Source organism: Dipodomys ordii, unplaced genomic scaffold, assembly GCF_000151885.1.
Source record: "Dipodomys ordii isolate 6190 unplaced genomic scaffold, Dord_2.0 Scaffold146, whole genome shotgun sequence".
NCBI lineage: Eukaryota > Metazoa > Chordata > Mammalia > Rodentia > Heteromyidae > Dipodomys > Dipodomys ordii.
Window position 1 is genome coordinate 2,366,527 of NW_012267362.1, and position 19,711 is coordinate 2,386,237.

Here is a 19,711-nt window from a genome sequence, read left to right on the forward strand (position 1 = left end):
ACTACTAGAGCTAGCTACTCCCTCTGCAAGGCACACTTGAGCCACTTGATAAATAGCTTCTTACTGCAAATTCCAAAAGCACCCATTACTTGGATCCCTCATAGTGATAAAATTTACTATCATCCTATAATTACCTAGCTCCTTGGGAGGCTGAGATCTAAGGTTCGAGGTTCAAATTCAGTTTAAAAAGAAAAGTATATAAGATACTTATCTCCAGTTAACAAGCAAAAAGCCTGAAGTTGGAGCATGGCTCAAGGAATAGAGTTCCAGCCTTGAGCTGGAAAAGGAAAAGCTGGGCACTGGTGGCTCATGTCTGTAATTCTAACTACTCAGGAGGCTGAGATCTGAGGATCGTGGTTCAAAGCCAGCCCAGGCAGGAAAGTCCGTGAGACTCTTATCTCCAATAAGCCACTCGAAAACTGAAAGTGGCGCTGTGGCTCAAGAGGTAGAGTGCTCACCTTGAGCTGAAGAGCTCAGGGACAGCGCCCAGGCCCAGAGTTCAAGCCCCACGACCGACCAAAAAAAAAAAAAAAGAAGACAAGTGAGAGTGCAAGCCACACACACACAAACACACACACACACACACACACACACACACAAATAAATGGACCTGGACACCAGTGGTTCCTATTTGTAAACCTACCTACTCAGAGATCTGAGGATCTGGATTTGAAGCCAGCCTAGGCAGAAAACTCTCTGTGACTCTTATCTCCAATTAAACAGCAAAAAAAGCTAGAAGTGGAGGCATAGCTCAAGTGGTAGAGTGCCAGCCTTGAGCAAAAAGACTAAGGGACAGCATGTAGGCCCTGAGATCAAGTCCTAATACCAGCACAAAAAAAAGTGAAAATAGAGCATCTCTCTTATATTGGTCACTCTGATTAGAGGAAAAAGGGATAGATAAGATATATTATGACATAAGCTCTTGCTTAGTGTAAGACCCAAGCTTAATGGAGAGGATACTGATGGTAATAATGATGCTCATGAAAATATTAGCATTCTGTTTTACCACAAAGATCTTTTCATACTTGTCCTGTGGTTATTAGTTGTTCCATTTGGCAATGGAAGCAGCATGGTAGCCACCATTATTTCCATTGTATGAATGAGTTAGTGGTCAAGATAGGAAGTTAGGACTTAAACCCAAGTGTCCTGCTCCTAACCTCTCCAAATCATAGAGCATCTTAGCCATCGCTGTGTCTCTCTGGTCTCAGGGAAACAGTAAACTCCTGATATGGAAGGGCTGCATCTTTGTTGGGCTCTAGCACAGGCCTGAATACTGAGCACATCTTTGTGGAGGGTTTAAATTTCAAAGCAGGGTTGAACAACATTTTTCCTTTCCTCTCTCCTTCTCTCCCTCCCTCCACACTTCCCTCTTTCTCTTATACTGGTCCTGGGACTTGAACTCAGGGCCTGAATACTGTGCCTTCCAGTTTTCTTGGTAGTTTAGTGGAGGTAAGCGTCTCGTAGACATTCTTTCTTAGGCTGACTTCAAATCATGATCCACAGATCTGTCTCCTGAGTTGTGAGAATTTATTTCTTCCCTTTTTACTCCTCAATCATACATTCTTATTATGTTGAGTTCCTGAAACCAAACTTTCCCTCTCTACAAAGAATATGACAGGAGAGAGGCATTTTTTGTTCTTGGCCCTAGGACGACTTCTATCCAATTGGTTAAGTCAATGAGTATAATAGGTTACTTATTCCGCTGCTGAGAACAATATTCACAAGCTTCAAATGTGACTTACCTGTGGTATAATTGAATACATCACCCAAAGGACTCTGCCCTGCCTTGTTATAGGCAAAGACACTAATAAAGTACGTAAAGCCACACTCGGATAAGAAGTTGCACTGTGTGAGGGACGTATTGCAGTGGACTTCCAAGCCATCATCACTCTTCACAAAAGCCACATAGTAATCACCCAGATCTACATTGGACCAAGCCACAGACAGGTGGCCAGGGGCTTCTTCTTGGATGGTCACTCTTGCAGGTGCACAAGCCACTAGGAAATGAGCGATCATAAGTACCGGTGAGACTACTGCAGATTTTCTTTGCATAATTTCAACACAACCAAGTCAGCAATTCTTAAGTTTGAATTTGGTGCCTAACAGGCAAAACTATATTTCAGAAACATTAGAATTCTTTTTTTTGTAGAACCACAATGTACACTAGGGGTGCCAAACCCTTACTAATAGAACTCTCTCTCTTTCTCTCTTTCTCTCTCTCTCATTCTGCCAGTCTAGAGGCTTGAACTCAGGGCCTGGCACTGTCCCTGAGCTTCTTTTGGTCAAGGCTAGTACTCTACCATTTGAACCACAATGCTACTTCCAGCTTTTTCTGTTCATATGGTACCAAGGAATTAAACCCAGGGTTTCATGCATGCTAGGCAAGCACTCCACCACTAAGCCACATTCCCAGCCCCTAGAATTTTATGAAATAGTATTTTCTATGAAATAATATTTGAAATAATATCCATCAGAGTATGTGTGTGTGTGTGTGTGTTTACTGGTATTGTATTGGGGCTTAAACTCAGTGCTTAGTGCTCTTTTTGGCTTTTTTGCTCAAGGCTGACACTGTACCACTTGAGCCATACCCCGTTCTGACTTTTTGCTGGTTAATTACAAATATGAGTTGAGTCTCACAGATATGTCTACTTGGGCTGGCTTCAAAAGTTATTCTCAAATCTCAGCCTTCTGATTTGCTATGATTATAGGTATGAGACACCAGTACCTAGCTTTTTTTTGTTTTTTGGTCAGTTGTGGGGCCTCACCTCTGGGCCTGGGCACTGTCCCTCAGCTCTTCAGCTCAAGGCTAGTGCTCTACCACTTGAATCACAGCGCCACTTCCAGCCTTTTCCGCTTTTGTGGTGCTGAGGAATCAAACCCAGGGTCTCATGCATGTGAGGCAAGTACTCTACCACTGAGCCACCTTCCCAGCCCAGTACCTAGCTTTTGATAGTTAAGATATGAGGATTTGCATTGTTCAAGTATTCGTTGAAACAGTTGGCCTCATTCTTATTAAGCTTGTGTAGCCTGAGTGATATGGTATATATCTTTGAGTTAGCTATTTGGTAATTTTTTTTCTTTTTCTTTCTTTTTTTTTTGTCAGTCATGGGTCTTAACTCTGGGCCTGGGCACTGTCCCTCAGCTCTTCAGCTCAAGGCTAGCGCTCTACCACTTGAGCCTCAGCACCACTTCCAGTTTTCTGGTGCTTAATTGGAGATAAGAGTCTCACGGACTTTCTTGCCCAGGCTGTCTTTGAACTGTGATTCTCAGATCTCAGCCTCCTGAGCAGCTAGGATTACAGGCGTGAGCCACGGACACCTGGCTGGTATTTTTTTCTTTGTCTATTTTGGATTTAAAATATAACCATCAGCCATTGTGCATTTCATTAATATTTACTGTAACTCTTCCAATAATGGAATCCTTTTACAGTTGAGGAAAATATGGCTCATAGAAGTTGGATGAGTTGCCCAGGATTGCAGAGTTAGAAAGGGTCTTTCTGGGCAAATCAGAAAACCTGGGACATTCTCCTAGCTGCAGCCTCCCATGTGCCAAATGACAACACAATTTCATGCCCATGACATCAAGCTGGGAGTTAAGATGCTGGGTATTATTGAACAAATCAAATAGTAGCACAATTTGGTACAAACTAAATAGGCATTCTCAGATGTCCTAAGTTTTATCTTTTATAATAGATGCTTGATTATGTATGAAATAGGCCTGGATTGTTTTGATTGAATTGTTTTGATTGAAGTTGCTTATTTCCAACATCTGTGTGTGTGTGTGTGTGTGTGTGTGTGTGTGTGTGTGCGTGTGTGTGTGTTTACCAGTACTGGAGCTTGAACTCAGTGCTCTCGCTTGGCTTTTTCTGCTCAAGGCTGGTGCTCTACCAGTTGAGCCTCATCTCTGCTTCCAGCTTTTTGCTGATTAATTGGAGAACAGAGTCTCTAGGATTTGTCTGTCCAGGTTGGCTTCTAACTTTCATCCCCACATCTCAGCCTCCTAGCTAGGATTTTTAAATAAGCCACCAGCATCTTGTAAGGCAATATCTTATTTATCCAAGATCAACATTGCATGAAGTCTTTGAAGGAACAATTTCCAATGAAAACTATTCATTCAAACCCCTTGCTTTCAAAATTTTATTCATGATCTCTAAACAGATTCTTCCTAAAATATATCACATATTTTTTGGGCCCCAGGAAACCATAGTACTTCCCAAACATAATTCCTTTACTATAAATCACATTTGTTCCCATGATCATGACTGATATTGTTATATAAAAATTACAGTGGTCCTTTCTAGACTGGGAAGGGCAGGAAGTAAAAACATCACAGACAATTTCAGCAACACTTAGCCTTGACTGTGGATTAGTATCTGCTGAAGAGCTTTTAAAATCGATTTTTTTTTTTTGGCTGTGGGGCCTGAACTCTGGGCCTGGACACTGTCCCTCAGCTCTTCAGCTCAAGGCTAGTGCTCTACCCCTTGAGCCACAGCACCACTTCCAGCTTTTTTTGCTTATGTGGTGCTGAGGCATCAAACCCAGGGTCTCATGCATGCAAGGCAAGCACTCTACCACTGAGCTACCTTCCCAGCCCCTTAAAATCAATTCTTATGTAGAATCTAGTCCCAGGAATGCCAACTTAAGTGGCCTTAAGTCTGAGTATTGAGATTTTTATGAAAAGCTGCTCAAGTGCTCTTGTATGTTAGTGAATATTAATTGAGCAAAGGAATTTCACCACAGTATGTATATGTTGTACATTGACAGGATTAACCTCTTCTATTGCTCTGTCTCCCTGTTTCTCCATTGTTCAACAGCTTTCAATGGGAGCCTTGTGCCATCTATATGCATAGATAATGTACTTCAGTATCATTCACCCTTTGGATGTGTATGGAAGATTGGATGGTTCTCTCCTGCATTAAATGAGTAACTCATAACAGCTGTGTCTTATCTCTTCTCTCACCATTCATTACCCTTTTCTTATGACCATACCTAATGTCCCATCCACATTAAACTAGAGATGTCAAAAGAGATTCCCAACCACTGTGTTTATAAGTGGTAACTGACATAACTCTAAGAAACCATGTCTGAGATTAGATGCATTATGTTTTTCCCCCAATAAAATAGAGTTCATTGGCTTGATAAGAAATCTCTTCTCTGCTCAGATGCCTTTTTAACTAACAATGACATAATTCTGTCTGTTGAATAAAGTGGAGATTATTACATTTTCTTTGGCATAGAGAACTGAAGTCCAGCGAACTTGAACTTAAACCTCTAATGTTCATTATCAGTGTGCCCTTGGAAAAATAATTATTCAGTCTCTCTGATCTTCAATGTTCTTCTCTTAAAAATGAAGATAATGGAACCTTCCACACTAAACTTTCTGTCATATAAAGTAAATAATATAATGTGTTTGAGATACAAGTATGCCCCACTAAACGTTAGTTACAATTACAAAAACATGTAAGTGTGTCTTAATAAAGGGGTAAACTTCCACATATGTGTGCCTTTTACATCTCCTATTAGGATGAAAATAGGAAATTATCTAAACATATTCAGAACTAGAAATGTACAGAACAGGCTTTATCTTTTTAAAAAAAAAGTAGCTAGGTAAGCAGGAGGCTGAGATCTGAGGATCACGGTTTAACGCCAGCCTGAACACACAAATCTGAGAGACTCTTATTTCCAATTAACCAGCAAAAACAAAACAAAAACAGAAGTTGGCTCAGAAGGTAGAGCACTGATGAAAAAGAAGCCAAGCAACAATGTGAAGCCCTGGATTCTGAAAGGATCCATGAAAGGATCATCACATCCTTGCCAGGGGACCACGCAGAGGCAGGCAGGCACAGGAGGAAGATTATTACAAGGTTTATTAGAGGAGCCATATTTGCCCCGGAGAAAGCACATGGCAGCCTCCACTATAGGTAGCAGCAGGGTTTGGGGGGTAGGAAGTTAGGTAGATGGGAGTTCAGGTGGGTCTGGGCAGAGAGAGGGAGGGGCCAGCTGTATGGGGGGAACTCCAGAGCTGGGAGGAGCTCAGGTCTGGGTGGATCTGAGGACCAAAGGTGAGCATAATGTATTATACTTGGAAGGCTGAGGTTGGAATATTATGGATTCCAGGCCAGCCTGGACTTACATAATGAGACTCTGTTGTCATCTCCCATCAGCCACCGCCATACCCCAATCAAAAAGAAAGAAAGCCATGTCAAGAATGTTGCAGCTTTCATGCATGTGTTTCTAACCCATTTATAAGATTATTTCTTTGTTGCTTTGTATGTCCCTCCCCCACAGTATAACCCCTGCTTTCACTATATTTGATGTCAGTATAACTTGTGGAGGAAATGGGGAAAAACAAGTCGTTTAAGGATACAGGTGGACCTGTTGCAACAATGAGAAGTACAAGTTGTCATGTCCAAAATGAGTTTTACAACGTCGGTGTGTGTGGGGGGAAGGATTGGGTGTGAGGAGGAGGGGGGAGGCTGGGAAGGGATGTGAAGGGTAAACAAAGGAGGAGGCTGCAATGCTTGGTAAGAAATGTACTCATTATCCTGCCCATGTAATTGTAACCCTTCTGTACAGTATGTTCACAAAAAAAAAAAAGAATGTTGCAGCTACTGGGGACACTTGTCATAAATAAATATATAAATAAATAGAAATTTGAGAGAAGAGAAATGTATGAAAATGAAGTAGGGAGATCCGTCTGGCCAGCGCCATCTTGGCCACATGGTGGATGGTAGAGTCTGGCATCTTGTCTTCATGGTCGGGGAAGGTGAAGCCCCCACCTCCCAGGTGATGGACCTGCCTGAATCCCCGGAAGCGGGGGTGGGGACTTGGATGACAAGTTACTGTCAGTCCAGTGCTAGGACTTGAGTTTCCTGTGACCCTGCCCCTTGACCTGACTCTATTTAGGCCCTGGCACCATGACGCCATGCAACAAGTATCTCTGTGTGTTCATGTCCTGTCTCCTGTCTCCAGTCTCCTGGCTCTTCTCTGGTCACCCTGGTGTCCCATTTCAGCTCTCCATTGGAGCTGAATTGGTTTGTTGGTATTATTTTTGTTTTTTATTCTTTCCTCACTAGCCTTCATGGTTCAATGTCTTTGAGACAGGAGTCCACCATGCAGTTGCTGGCTTTTTAATAAAGACTCCCGATGGGAGCAAAATGTGGCTTCTCTGTATCTTGCTACTGAATTCACCTTACAACAAAAGATCTAGAATAGAAACCAGCCTCTGAATATCCAAAGGAGCATTTTGCAATGTATAATACCTACTTTCCAAATCAATATTCAAACCTACAAGGATGTCTCATTCAATGCTTTTATTGAGAAAAGGCTTTGGTTTTTATGGCTTTCAGAATATTTTGGAATATTGCCTGAGACTTCTGTCTCCCTCAGGGTGGCCCCTGGTGCCTTGCCAGACTAGAAGGGTTTTCATTCATTTACATACCAGTCTTCAAGGTCACCGCCGAAGAGGACTCGCTGGATCCCGCATCGTTACTTGCTAACACGGAAATCAGGTATTCAGTGCCACACTGCAGGGAAGAGATGCTGCAGGAGCTTAAAGTTGTGCTACAGCTCTGCTCAGAAGAGTCACTCAGTGCCTTCACAGTATAATTGAAAGCCCCTTCTGTCGGGGTCCATGAAACAGACGCCTTCAAAGCCCCACTGTCAAAAGACACTTGGATGTTGACAGGAGCACGAGGACCTGTGTGTTTGAGAAATAATCAAGATTTTGTGATAGATTCAAGAACCCAAGTGAGATTCAGCTTAGTAATGCTGAAAATCCAGAGAATATGGTACCCCGAGAGTTGGATATGGTTGGGCGCTAGTGGCTCATGCCTGTAATCCTAGCTACTCAGGAGGCTGAGATTTGAGGATCAAGGTTTGAAATTTAGCCTAGGCAATTGAGTCCGTGAGACTCTTAACTCCAAAGAAGTACCAAAAAGCCAGAAATGGGGCTGTGGCTCCAGAGGCTGTGGCTCCAGCCTTGAGTGAAACCCGAATTGGAAACCCAACTTCCTATCACTAGAGTTAATGCATTTTAAAAACTTGAGGAAAATTAAGTATGAAGGCACATGTCTGTAATCCCAGCATCCAGAAGCTAAGGCAAGAAGATCATAAGTTTCAAGTTAGCTGGGGGTACATAATAAAAGTGAGACTCTCACACAACCCAACCCATAAAACCAAACAGAAATCTAAAGTTTGAAATGTCCTCCTGGGTTGCAGAGGAAAAAGCTGGCCTCAGTTCCCCTTTGAGTCTGCATTATAATAAAGATTTCAAAGGAGAATAGACTACTTTGAGAGAGAATGCGCTGGACAGAGTCCTCTGCACACTTTGGGATACAGAGAAGGAATCCAACTCATTCTTGGCAAGTCAGACACATGCTGTGTTGTCCTTATGACCATCTCCACAGGCCTCTTCCTCATTGCATGGTGGGCTTCCATTGAGACAGGCCTGTGTTGGAGAAATGCTGGGTCCAAGACTGAAGGGAACAGCCTACCAAGTTTTCAGACAAGCAGCTTTACATTGAGAACTAGGAAACACAGGTACAATTGTGGGGGGGGGGAAGGGAGGAGAGACAATACAGGTTGAATAGGGCTCTCCTAAAATTTGTATGCTGAAATTCTAACCTTTGTACTGTCAGAATATGATCTTATTTGGAAATAGTGTCATACTAGGTATAATTAATTCATATGAGGTCATTAAGGTAGGCCCTAATTCAACATGACTCATGTCCTTATAAAAAAAGAAGAAAATGTCTCAGTGCTAGTGGCTCAGGCCTGTAATCCTAGGTACTCAGGAGGCTGAGATCTGAGGATTGTGGTTCCTGAAGGTCCATGAGACTCTTATCTCTAATTAACCACCAAAAAGCCACAAATGGACCTGTGGCTCAAGAGGTACTGTGCTAGCCTTGAGTAAAAGAACATAGAAACAGCATCCAGGCCCTGAGTTCAAGCCCCAGAATCAACACCAAATAAATAAATACAGAAGTATTTTTAAATGGACGCACACATACCATATGAACATAAAGACGGCTACCCACAGGTCAAGGAGAAAGGCCTGCACAGATCCTTCCCAACAGCCCTCAGAAGGAACCAACCCTGCCAACACCTTAGTTGCAGACTCAGCTTCCATTGATGTGAAACAATATATACTATCATTATATAAGCCACCCAATCTGGGGTACTTAGTATAGCTGGTATAAAATCGAATACAAAGGTACAAACTCTCTAAAAACATTTTAAAACATGAGGAAACAAATGAGAGGGAAAGCCTCAAGAAGCCAAATGGCTCTCTCAATTCCCAGCTTGATGGAAATGCTCCCTTTTGTGCCACTGCACACCTTCCACTGGAACACTTCATTACACAGCACCGTGACAGCTGATTAATGCACCTTTAGACATAATCAGTTATTTGAGAGTAGGAATCATGCTTAATGTTGTATTCCATCAACTAAGCTCTCTCAGCACATAGTGGGGCCTCAATAAATGGAGAGGGAAATAGAGAGGGGGCGAGAAGGGATCAGAGAGAGGAAAGGAAAAAGAGGAGAGCATCAGAGCAGAGCAGAAGAAAGGAAGGAGTGGGGAAAGAAAGAAGAGAGGAGAGGGGAGTAGAAGGAAGGAGAGGGGAAGGGAGGGAAGGAAAAAGGAAGGAAGGAGAAAGAAAAAGAGGGAGGAAGAAAGACGGATGGAGAAAGGAAGGAGGAAGAAACAAAGGAATGGAGACAGGAAGAAAGGAAGGAAGGAATGAAGGAAGGGAGAGAGGGAAGGAGGAAGGGAGGGAAGAAAGGAAGGAAAGAAGTAAGGAAGGAAATAAACAAGGAGGGAAGGAAGGAAGGTAAGTAAAGGTCCAGGAAGTCTGATTTGTCACTATGCGCCAACTCACCAGTTCCTTCTTCGATCACCTGGGGGCTACTTGCTATGGTCTCTTCCTGTACAAAGCCCGTCCCTTCTCCCTACATTTCTGCTTTGGCCTGTAGACAAGGAGTCTTTCATTCCTTTCTAAAACTCAAGTTGAAGAAAATACTTTTGGTTTCTTCTGATCCTTTCCTAGATCCTTTCCCAAGTAGCAAAACAGCTAAGCTGGTTGAGCTTGTTTGGGGAAAGCCTGTCATTTATTTGTCATATTACTTGTGGACTGCTTACTAAGGAAAAGAACCACACCTCGTGCTGCCTGTCTCTGCCTTTCTCCTTCCTCTCTTGCTCTCTCTTATTCTTTGGTTTGCTGCAGCAGCTCAATTTGGCCTTCCAGTCATCATGCTGTAGGAATCCTCCTTATGGCTTTCCTAGCACGGAGGGGGTAAGAAAACACACTACAGTCCAGCTTGTCACGAGTCGGAAGAGGTGGTGGCAAGCTCCACGTTGGCCTCATGTAACACATGGACTCCTAGGACAATATAAAGCACTAGGTAGCAGTATATCTGTCAGGTTTGCTGCTGTGTCTCTGGAGCAATGCTAGTTCCAAGGTGGCACACACTCACTAAACGTTTGTTAAATAAGTAAATCCCTGTTTAGTCCAGATCTTTTCATTATAACCTGGACCCAGGACAGGACAAGAGATGTCTGGTAAAACACAAATAAATAAATAAATAAAAATCAAAAGGGGCTGGGTGCTGTTGGTTCACATTTGAAATCCTAGCTACTCAGGAAGCTGAGATCTGAGAATTGAAGTTCAAAGTCAGTCCAAGCAGGAAAGTCCATGAGACTCTTTATCTCCAATGAACCACCCAAAAGCCAAAAGTGGAGTTGTGGTTCAAGTGGTAGAGTAGAGCTAAGGGAAAAGCTAAGGGACAAGCTCAGGTTCTGAATTCAAGCCCTAGTACTGGCGCAAAAGGAAATAAAAGAGAACATGGGGTGGGGGGAGGACATTAAAACAGGAGGGACAGGAGTGCTTGGTGTACCTTAGAAGAATCATGTCCTGTGTGACATGGAAAGTGGGTGTTACAATTGAGATGGATCACAGGGAGAGGTACTCCATTCTGTGTACTCCTTGCAACAGTTCCTTTTCTTTTTTCTTTTTCTTGTACTAGCACCGGTGTTTGAACTCAGGGACTAAGTGCTATCCTTTAGCTTTTTCCACTCAAGGATGACACTCTACCACTTGAGCCACACCATCACTTCCAACAGTTCATTGGTTAGTTGAGGATAAGAGTCTCTCGGATTGGTCTCACTGGACTGGCTTCAAACCATAATCCTCAGATCTCAGCCTCCTGAGTAGCTATGATTACAGGTGTGGGCCACCAAGTGCTTGGTTCCCCTAGCCCTTTCTTTTCCCCGTGTAGCAAGTGTCTGCTGAGGCAGATAGCACTATAAGTAACTTTGTAATGAATTTAAACTGCCAGCTGCTCTCTACTTCTCATTGAACATTGCTCCAGGGAGCTGTTGTGCGTGGCCCCTGTCATTAACCAGAGTGCTTACTTGTTCTCTGGTTGCAGGTGGAGTCATCCCCAGGGATTCCATTGGCATTCCAGGCATAAGCTTTTATCGTGTAGAGAGTCCCCGCATCTAAGCTGCTGAAGGTCAAGGAGGTGTTTGTAGTATTCTCTTTCCAAATCCTACCCAAACCATTGGCTTGCATAATGGAAACAGAGAACCCAATGGCCATATATACAGCTTCCCACTGCACAAGGATGGAATCTGGACCTGGAGAGCTTACTTCTAGAACTGGTGCTGCCAACACTAGAAAGACAAACAATACCAGGTCATGTCTATGTTATAGAAATCCAGTGGAGGATAATTCAAATTACTGAGGAGTGAGTAAACAGAGGTTGATTATCCATGTGATAAAAACAACTATTTGCTTTGAGAAAAAAGAAAGGAAGGAAGGAAGGAAGGAAGGAAGCAAGCAAGCAAGGAAGCAAGGAAGGAAAGAAGGAAGGAAGGAAGGAAGAAAGGAAGGAAGAAAGTTAGTTAAAAATAGTCTAAGTTTGTATAAACCATAATGTTTCAAAGATATTGAAAAACTATAAATATGAGACAGTACTTTCAACCAGAAGTTAGTCAACAGTTGGATTAAAATATCCCTATAACCAGGCACAGGTGGCTTACACCTGTAATCCTAGCTACTTAGGAGGCTGAGATCTGAGGATCGTGGCTCAAAGCCAGCCTGGGCAGGAAAGTCCATGAAATCTTATCTCCAATAAACTACCAGAAAACCAGAAGTGGGGTAAATGACAGTTTATACTATTTTAATATGCACATAACATTTTTTTGTAGTATGGAGGAGTGAATCTAGGCCCTTGTACATACTAGACAAGTGTACTACTGCAAGCTATACACCCAGCCCTGCACTTATTCCTTCAGAAATATACTTAGGAATGCTTTAACCAAATGTTTTTATTTGTTAACATACATGCCATGTGTCTTTGGTATATTCAGCAAAAATCATTTCCATGTTTTGCTTGTTTGGCCAGCATTAAAAAATGGAAATCTCTCTTTCAGGCATTTAAAAGCAAGAATGCTTTTAAAGATGCCCAGAAATAGGCCTTAATTTCCAAAGCAGAAAGCATCTGGCATATAAATGCTACCCCTATCACAGAAAGCTGAGTTGCTTAGAAAAAGAAAAAGACACCAAATGAACCATAATTGGTGGCTTTCACTGTTTTTGGTCATGGGGCTTGAAATCAGGGCCTGGGCACTATCCTGAGCTTCTTTGTTTTTGTTGTTGCTGTTGCCCAAGGCTAGCACTCTACCACTTGGAGTCACAACTCCACTTCTGGTTTTTAGGTGGTTACTTACAAATAAGAGTCGTAAGGCCTTTCCTGCTTGGGCTGACTTTGAACTATAATCCTCAGATCTCAGCTACCTGAGTAGCTAGGATTACAGGTTTGTGAGCCACAATCTCCCAGCTGGCTTTCACCTCTAAATCCTAAATTGTAGTCATCAAGTGTCATCAAACTACACTGTATGTTTATGTTTAGATTGTCACTGATCCAGGTCATGGAAAATGTTGAACTTCTGAGGAGCATTCAGCTACCTACCTGTCTTTGCCTGCTTCGGACGTGATGCCTGACTTCTTCCAGCCGCACTGATGGATCTGATGGTGATTTGATACAAGGTGGCAGCCTTCAGGCCTGTCACAGTGCCTGGGGAATTGGCCACCATGGTCTCAATGACTGTGTCTCCATCTTCAGCTGTGAGCAGGTAACTGGTAGCCCCTGGCACTGTGGCCCATTCTACAGTGATACTGTTGCTGAGTTTTGAATATGCCTGGTCAATAGTGGGTATTTCAGGAGCTGAGAGAGATCATGAAGTTGTCCATTAGCCAGGGTATCTTACAGGGATATCTTTGTATCAGTTTCTCTTCATACTACACCACTCTGTTTCCCTCTTTTAGATATAAGCTTTTCCCTCACTTTCCAGATCAAGAAAAGATAGGACTCTGTGGAAAATGAACTATGCAACTTGTGGGCAGGAATGGGAGGGGGAAACTGGGGGAAAACGAAGGAAGGAGTGACATTGTCCAAAAAAAAATGTACACTTCACTTGACTTATGAAAAGGTAACCCCTCTATACAACACCTAACTAATAACAATAAAATTACACTTAAAAAAGTGAAGGGGGAGAAAAAGAAGAAGAAAGGAAACTAGTGGCTCATGCCTATAATCCTTGCTACTTAAGAGGCTGAGATCTGAAGATATGAAAGGTAGCCCAGGCAGATAAGTGTGAGCAATTCTTATCTGTAATTAACCAGCCACCCCCCCAAAAAAAAGTTGGAAGTGGTGGTGTGGCTCAAGTGGTAAAGTGCCAGCCTAGATTACAGAGATTTTTCCCCCAGTTGCCTATGGAGTCATTTGTACTTTCTGTGCTGTGAAGAATTCGGAGTGGAAAGTGATCGTGGAAAAGAATGCTGAAAGGAAAGAGAGCATCATGTCCCCAAACTGGCTGCACGCTCCCAGCTTGAACCCCTTCATCTCTACCTACCCAGTACACTTTCTCAGGCACTTCATGCATTTCCCAATGGTATTTACTCTAACAGAAGAGGAGGAAGAGTTGAGCCCTTGTTATAATTACGTCATGGTACCTTCTTACTATTGAAGTAAAATGATTTTTAGGTTTTTTTTAAAATATAAAACAAAAGTAGACCTTGTTTTCCCTTTCTCTACTGAGCATCTCTATCAGTATAAGAATGGGCTGTGATCTTCCTCCTGGGCTCAGCTGTTGTTGGCCATGGGAATAGGAATAGGAATGCTCACCATGAGCACACAAGGCCTTCGTTTCTCTGCTTTGGAAATGGGCTGGGAGATAATGGCGTGGTAATCCAATTTCCCACCTTAGAACAGACACAGACACAGCAATGTCCTGGATATCAGAGATTCAAATGGAATGAAAGGTCAAATGAACATAGCTAGGTTTTATATTTGAAACTAGAGATTTTGGCCTTTTATATTTAATCTATTCTATTTGTTGGGCCAAATCACTACATGCCAATTTTGAAACTAAAGGGCAGACTGGGCCTGGTGGTGCACATCTATAATCCCAGCACACAGGAGGCAGAGGTAGGAGAATCTCCAATGGGATGCCAGCCTGAGCTGCATAGTGAGTTTCCGTATCAGCCTAGGGGATGAGCCAAGACCTGGATGCAAAACTAAAAAGCAAACGGAATAGAGCAAGGAGGAAGGAGGAACAGACACAGAAGAGTGATTCGCTGGCATCCATTCTTCTCAAGTTCCCTCTCCCCAGCCAAATCCCTATGTGCACAATACAGGCAACTTTCTATTTCTCTACCAATAGCCCAAAGTTGAATTTGGCATTATCTCAGAAATAACCATGCTGCAGAAATGAACAATGTCTCCACTGTGCATTGGCCAGACATTCCTGGAACATCATTCACAACTGTCTCTTCTGTTATTGAAAGAAAATCATGCTGGTAATGTATGCTAGAGGACATTCAGGCCTGAGAGCCATTTGCTGGTGGAAGCTGATTCTGCAGGAAGCCCCTAATGAACAGTTGGAGCTCCCTTTTCCTCCCTGGACCACATACCTCTTCTCCTCCTAGTCATTTCTCTTGTAGTCTATGTTTTTTTTCCTCTCATTTTCTGATCTCTCCCAACTCATTTTTTTCCTCTACCTCCTACCTCCTGTGATAGTCACTCCTGCTCATTGGAATGGACTAACTTCCTGGGGAAATAATAAGCTAAATAGTTGTAGACAGAGCTAGGTACCAGTGGCTCACACTTGTAATCCTACCTACTCAGGAGGCTGAGATCTGAGGATAATAGTTCAAAGCCAGCCCAGGCAGGAAAATCCGTGAGACTCTTATCTCCAATTAACCACCATAAAACTGGAAGTGGTGCTGTGGCTCAAGTGGTAGAGCACTCTCTTTGAGCTCAAGAGCTCAGGGACAGCTGTCATCCAGGCCCAGAGTTCAAACCCCATGACCAACCAAAAAAAAATAATAGTTGTAGACAAGAGACCTGACAGTGCTTCCATAGAGCCAATCTAAAGGACTGGCATGTCTGGCAATGGTGGCTCATGCCTATAATCCTAATTACTCAGGGGACTGAAATCTGAGGATTGTGATTCGAAACCAGCTTGGGCATTTGCCCACAAAAAATTGCCTGGAGTGGAGATATATCTCAAGAAGTAGAATAGCAGCCTTCAGCAAAAAGCCAAGCAAGAGTGTGAGGCTCTTAATTCAAGCCCCAGTACCAGTGCAAAATTATTATATGAATAGTAATAATAAGTAGTTTAGCATGTTAGATCAGCTTCATACTGCCTGTCACAGAGCCTGACAAAAGCCTGACTTGGCTTTTGGACAGGCACTTTCTCCAGGGAGGAGTCTGCCAGGAGCCAGTGTTAGCTGAGTGAAATTTAGAAGCATGTGGTAGAGAAATACAAAAGGATGTGGATTCATAAACTCTAGGTATTCAGTCCTGGTTCTATTTTTAAACCTTTGTGTGGGAAAAAGAGCAAGTCATTTCAACCTTTCTCATCTCCAGTTTCTCTTCTGAGCAAGGTGGAATACTAATAAGATCTACAATTGGGGGTTTACGTTGACATGTAAACCCTTTATGGTTTTGAGTTATTGTAAAGTTTTCATGCGAGATAGTCAATGTAAGGGCAGTTTGAAAGTGTGTGTGTGTGTGTTTGGGAAAGCCAGACCATGCAGTACTACCATGGAGGATGCCAGTGAGAATGAGATTCTGGGAAGTAAAGGCTGAGTACAGGCTGGAGAGACACAGCGTGCTGTTTTACGGTTGACACTCAGCAGGCTTTGACTAGTGCCAGCCATGACAGCAAGTCATGTGACAATGTCACAAGGCTTATCTGGGGTGGTAGGAGAGTCAAGGAAAGAGCAGAACAGTCTGGGTGGGAGAATTCAAGTGTGGCTGTGGCCAGTGGGCTTTGTGTAGGGAGCAAGTGGAGTCACCAGCTATAACATGAGTAAACTCATATGCCCAGTGCCAGTCATGATATAGCAGGATAAAAGGTGGGACCAGACATAGGGGATATTTGTTTGGCGGGAGGGATGGGTGAGTAGGTACTCTTCATGCTATGAGAAACCTCAACAACTCTCAGAGAACAGAACAACAAAGCAAGACCATGAAAGAAGAGAGGAATGAGCATGAACTACAGAAGGAAATGATAGTTCTGACAAACCTATTGATTACAATTTTGGAAACATAAGTAACAGCTACACACTTATAGTAAGAGACTTGAGAGACATTTCGTTGTGTGTGATCAAATGTTTTGTTTTGTTGCTGAGGATCAAACCAAGGGCCTCACACATACAAGCTACATGACCATTTTACCACCAAACTATACCACTAGCTGAACGATGCTATTCCATGATATCATTTAGCCATGTGCCAATGGCACACACCTATAATACTCAGGAGACTAAAATCTGAGGATCACAGTTCAAAACCAGCCTGGGGAGTAAAGACCATGAGATTCTTATCTCCAGTTAGACAGAGGCAGAACACTGAGATGCTTGAGTGGTAAATGTCTTGCTCTATGGAGTAGCAATTGTTCTAACTCTTTCTTACTTCTCGTGTTATCCCACTAACTGGACTGATGAAAGATAAGACATTATTCCCAGACCGTGCACCCAACCACTCTGACACTCTACCTTTGATACTCAGCCTCTGTGCATTCTACAACTCAGAGATCTAAACTAGCCCAGAGATCCCAGAAGGCTGACACAAATAGCCAGAACCTAAGGAAAAGCAAAATACACACATCCTCCATGAAGCCTTCTACACAGTGCAAATCCATCCATGCTACTGAAAAGCAAGGATGAATTAATAAACACAATTCACTGATATCTCCATCAGAACACCCCTCTTCTTTTGTAAGAGGTCAGTGTGTCCTGGATGGGTGAGACCTTGTTTTGTCACCTGAAGGTTGATTATTTAAGAAATAACTGTAAGTTGCATGTGATAGTATATACCAGTCTCAGGTATTCAGTAGGCTAAAGCAGGGTTGCTTGAGGCTAGGAGTTTGAGATTAGCCTGGGCAATATAGAGAGATCCTAACTCAAATAAAATAAATAAAAACTAATAGAAAAAATAAAACCACTTGGAATATGGCAAAATAGTCCCTTCTCATCGTCCTCAATAACACTGTGGGTGTATCAAGAACAAAGAAATGAGAATAGGGCTGGGAAGGTGGCTCAGTGGTAGAGCGCTTGCCTTGCATGCCTGAGGCCCTGGGTTCGATTCCTCAGCACCACATAAGCAAAAATAGAAAAGCCGGAAGTGGCACGGGGCCCAAATGGTAGAGTGTTAGCCTTGAGCTGAAGAGCTGAGGGACAGTGCCCAGGCCCAGAGTTCAGGCCCCACAACCAAAAAAATAAAAAAATAAAAATAAAAAAAATAAAAAAGAAATGAGAATAAAGCAGAAAGTAATCTTTAAAAAAGTTATATATTCATGGATTTCATGAAATTTTATTGCCCAGCCATATATGATCAATTTAAAATTGTCTTAACTCTACTTCCCTCTTCTATGATGTAGACAAAAAAGTGAAAATTGTTCTAATTTATATTGAGTGTTTATCAATGAAGTATTTAATATTAGAGGGTTCCTGCAGATAATCTAAATTCTATTACATTAAACATTATTTTTCATCCCAAAAGCTTAGATTTCTGGATGAATAAGCCAGGAGAACCTTCTAGAAAAATTATTTTGCCTTCAGTCACTAATTTAAGAAAAATCTTAAATCCTTTTAAAAGAGAGTTCCTCACTGGATACTTAGATGGGCACATTAAATTGTACAACCTTTTGAAGTTCAAAACAAAATAACTCATAAAGAAAGAAAATGCAGACTTCAACAAATACATGTTTAAAAAAGAAGAGCAAGCTCCTTTTCAGCTTTGAGTTACTGTATCTTAAACATGTAGCTTTGAAAGTGTAAACTTTCTTTTGTTTAAAGCAGGGAATCTTAAATCATGAATGAAGTACAATGTTTCTAGTTTTCTCTAATTTCCCAGAAGATGAATAAGAAAAGTTCTGTAAGGTAGACTATTGTAGCTAAGATTTGGCTAGAATAATGATCCCTGTCATATTTTGCTCATGACCAACTGTATACAAGAAAATTCATTGCTATATAACTCTACACATTTTGATACACAATTAAGAATATCTTACAAGATCTTATTTTCAAACATGATCCAATTGTCTTACCAGTTATAGCTTTCCCAATACCTGATATAGTGGGGTTAGCACCCCATGTAAGTGCTCAGAAAATATCGTTATTATTTTCTTGGTATTGCCTTTAGATTTGAGGGCAGCCCATGAATCGACAATAGAAATCAAAATCAAAATATGAGGAAGGAAAACCTATAAGTTAGAAAATGTTACCTGTCTTAGCTGAAACAACCTGAAAAAGAAAAGTTCAGGAAATTAGAACCATAGGGAAAAACATCATTTGGGGAAATATAAAACATAAATCAGAGCCCTCAAACAGACAACTAATAACAATGAGAACCCTAATAGGTGAATCATATTTCTGTACAGAATGTGAGCAATCTTTCAATCCACACAAGCATTCTTTTGTACAACTCATTTCCAGTTCACAAATGTACCACAAAGGAATCCAAACAGAATTTACAGGCCAGAGGTAGTTCATATTACTGTTTCATTTTTCCCCCCTTTGAATCTGCCTATTGAACTAAGTCAGAAGCTGCTGACAGATTTCTTCTTCCAAAAATCTTTGTTCTTAAAATATAATGATAATCTTTTCTTTTTCTAATATGTCACATTAAATTTTAAACATACCATCTTGGTATGACCCTAGAGTATTTTGAGTTCTATCTCCTCTAACCCCTAAGCCCCAGAGAGAGAGAGAGAGAGAGAGAGAGAGAGAGAGAGAGAGAGAGATTATGAATGTGAAGGTGAACTCACCATTTTAAGACAGATGACGCTGAATCCAATCAAAGACAGATATTTTTCTGGTCCCCTAGCCATCCTGTAGATAGCAAAACTCATGGGCACAAAAGAATAGAGTTAGGGTGGCCCTCAGGAGGGCAGCACTGAAGTTCATGGGATGTGGGGCTGCATTGGGAGCGGACGCTGGATTCTGTTGAGCTTACCTGTACTAGGAGTATTTAGAGAACTGGCAGAGATTGGTATTACAAAGACTGAAAAGAGAGGTGAAGAAAGCCATGCCAAGCGGGCCAAAAGAGTGGCTGTAATCTTGGCTTCAAGGTAATGTGTAGATTGTACTTATTTTCTTTTGTGAAATATACTTCCTTAAAAAAATTGGCAAAACTGTA

General features: G+C 42.0%; 1 protein-coding gene across 1 annotated transcript in view; it reads right to left on the reverse strand.

Moving 5' to 3' along the window:
• Fndc7 (fibronectin type III domain containing 7) overlaps positions 1 to 19,403 on the reverse strand; it is a 35,019-nt gene extending 15,616 nt beyond the window's left edge. The window contains exons 1-6 of the mRNA XM_013031849.1: positions 19,341 to 19,403; positions 18,798 to 18,816; positions 12,974 to 13,228; positions 11,412 to 11,672; positions 7,441 to 7,698; positions 1,743 to 1,997 (exon numbers count right to left, since the gene is read on the reverse strand). Coding sequence (XP_012887303.1) covers positions 1,743 to 1,997; positions 7,441 to 7,698; positions 11,412 to 11,672; positions 12,974 to 13,228; positions 18,798 to 18,816; positions 19,341 to 19,403 — 1,111 coding nt within the window. The remainder of the gene's footprint in view (positions 1 to 1,742; positions 1,998 to 7,440; positions 7,699 to 11,411; positions 11,673 to 12,973; positions 13,229 to 18,797; positions 18,817 to 19,340) is intronic.
• Between the last annotated feature and the right edge of the window lie 308 nt (positions 19,404 to 19,711).